The 2,115-nt window shown below is 40.0% G+C and overlaps 1 protein-coding gene across 1 annotated transcript in view; it reads left to right on the plus strand.

The window, feature by feature from the left end:
* Window positions 1–754: 754 nt before the first annotated feature.
* The window catches only part of LOC111813869 (zinc finger protein 709-like), a 3,576-nt gene continuing 2,215 nt past the window's right edge, over window positions 755–2,115 (plus strand). The window contains exons 1-2 of the mRNA XM_023705948.1: window positions 755–815; window positions 1,243–1,303. Coding sequence (XP_023561716.1) covers window positions 782–815; window positions 1,243–1,303 — 95 coding nt within the window. The 5' untranslated portion in view covers window positions 755–781. The remainder of the gene's footprint in view (window positions 816–1,242; window positions 1,304–2,115) is intronic.

Raw genomic sequence — 2,115 nt, forward strand, 5'->3', positions numbered from 1 at the left:
CTCCTTTTTCTCTAATTTTGGTCTGCAAACTTAGGTTGTTAACCATCCAGAAGTACATTCTCTTAATGATTAGAATGATTTGTTGTAATGGTGTTTGTAAAGAGGATATCATGTCCACATCTTGTACAGCAATCAAGCCCTAGGAAGAATGTATGCAATGTGTTAATTGTTGAAACTGTCCTACCAGTTTGGTTTGAAACTGTCTCATTGCAATTTGTTTCTCAATAAAATTATAGAAAAAAAAAAGACTGTGAGAAACGTTTAAAAAATTAAAAAATAAAAGATAAATAAAATGAAAAAAAAATAAAGATTGCATAGGTTACAGAAGAGCCAAGTCCAACCAGAAGATGGTAGGGAAGACCAGATTTCAATGTCAGCAGAAGACACTGATCCCAGAGCTGAAGGACCAAAAGTAACAAGCGCTGTCTCCAGAACCAAGAAGCCTCCGTGGGAACTTGAACCAGACCCAGCATTGCCTAGCAAGAGCTAAAACTGCAAGGATCCATCCAGTAGAAGCTGGCACCCTGTGTGAGGCCATCCACTCTGGAAACGCCACCTGGCTTGGAACTGGGATTGGGGTAAATGCTCTGATTTCCCTTCATCATCCTCTGATGTGCTAGGAGACTCCTGACTTTGAAAAAAAAAAAAAAAGAACAATGTGGTTAAGCAGAATGGAGAAGAAAAATTAATCAGATAATTGAACGGTTGACCTGTTAATTATCTCACCCTTTAATGGACTTTGCCTTTGGATCCATCCCAAAAGGAGCTCTTCAGAGATGTGATGTGGGAAAACTTTAGGAATGTGACTGCTATAGGTAAGGGAGATACTTTCTCACTTTTGCAATCAGAAAGCATTGGTTTTTGCACAACATTGCATTTACTTTATTGGAATATGCACATATTTTCATAAATCTTTCAGACATGAATCCAACTGGAAGCTAATTTCTTTAAACTTATGTATTTGGTACAGGGTCTCTCTGCACAGCTCAGAGTCATAGTGATCCTCCTGATTCAGCCTTCCCAGCACTGGGATCACAGGCGTGCACCACCACACCCCGCTTCAGTGGCCAGCTCAGGGGCGTGCGGTGTGGCCAGCACAGCATGCAGTACTGGGGATCAAGCCTACGTCCTTCGCTTGCCAGGCAGGCACTGAGACCTCCGAGCTAGTTCCCTGGCCCCTGGAAGCTAATGTTTCTATGTAATGTATTCACTCATCATTGTATTTCTTTTTCTACACTTTAGGAGGAAGCTGGGGTGACCAACAAATTGAAGATGAAGACAGAATTTTCCAGAAAAACCTAAGGTAATTTGCCCTCACAAGAATGTTTTTCAAAGGCCAGAAATGTTAGAGGATACTACGCAAACAATACATGTTAAAAAAAAAGAAAAATACAGAAAGCGAGGCATGGTGGCATGTGCACAGAATCCTACCGCTTGGGTGACTAAGACCTGAGGATTGCCAGGAATTAGAGGCCAGCTTGTGACACACAGTGAGTCTGAAGCTTGACTGAACTACACAGGGAGACTTTGTCTCAAAAATCAAAAAACAAATAGAATGAGGTGATGTTCCAATTTCTTTAGTCACAAAACTTCTCCAAAGATTCTTTTTTATTTTTGTTTTTGGAGGAACCAGGGATTGAACTCAGGTCTTTGCACTTGCCAGGTAAGTGCTTATTCTACTGAGCCATCTCCCCGGCCCCATGATTCATGTTTAATAACTAGATTCTGAAAAAAAAAATCTAGAATCTGATAATTGATTATTTGAAATCTCTCAATATCTGAAATATATGGAGTATTGACGTTATGCAACAAGTGATATTATGTAATAGATAATAAATTGTATTTAGGTATCTACTATAGGTATATATTAATTGAGAGACAAGTGCAGAGTATCTCATTACATATATTTTTAAAGACTTTCTTGTCAAATTATGTAAATAATGCTACATGTATTTAAATGTGATATACACATTCAGAATTTGCAACACTGGTAAACTTGAAGAACTATTAGAGCCAGCCAAATAGCTCAGCTGATTCACGCACCTGCAAGCAGGCACAGGGGGTGGGGGTTCAATCCTCAGGCCTGCTGTACCAGCCCCGCCCCTGGGGCACACT

Source organism: Octodon degus, unplaced genomic scaffold (assembly GCF_000260255.1).
Source record: "Octodon degus isolate 3935 unplaced genomic scaffold, OctDeg1.0 scaffold00233, whole genome shotgun sequence".
Lineage (NCBI taxonomy): Eukaryota > Metazoa > Chordata > Mammalia > Rodentia > Octodontidae > Octodon > Octodon degus.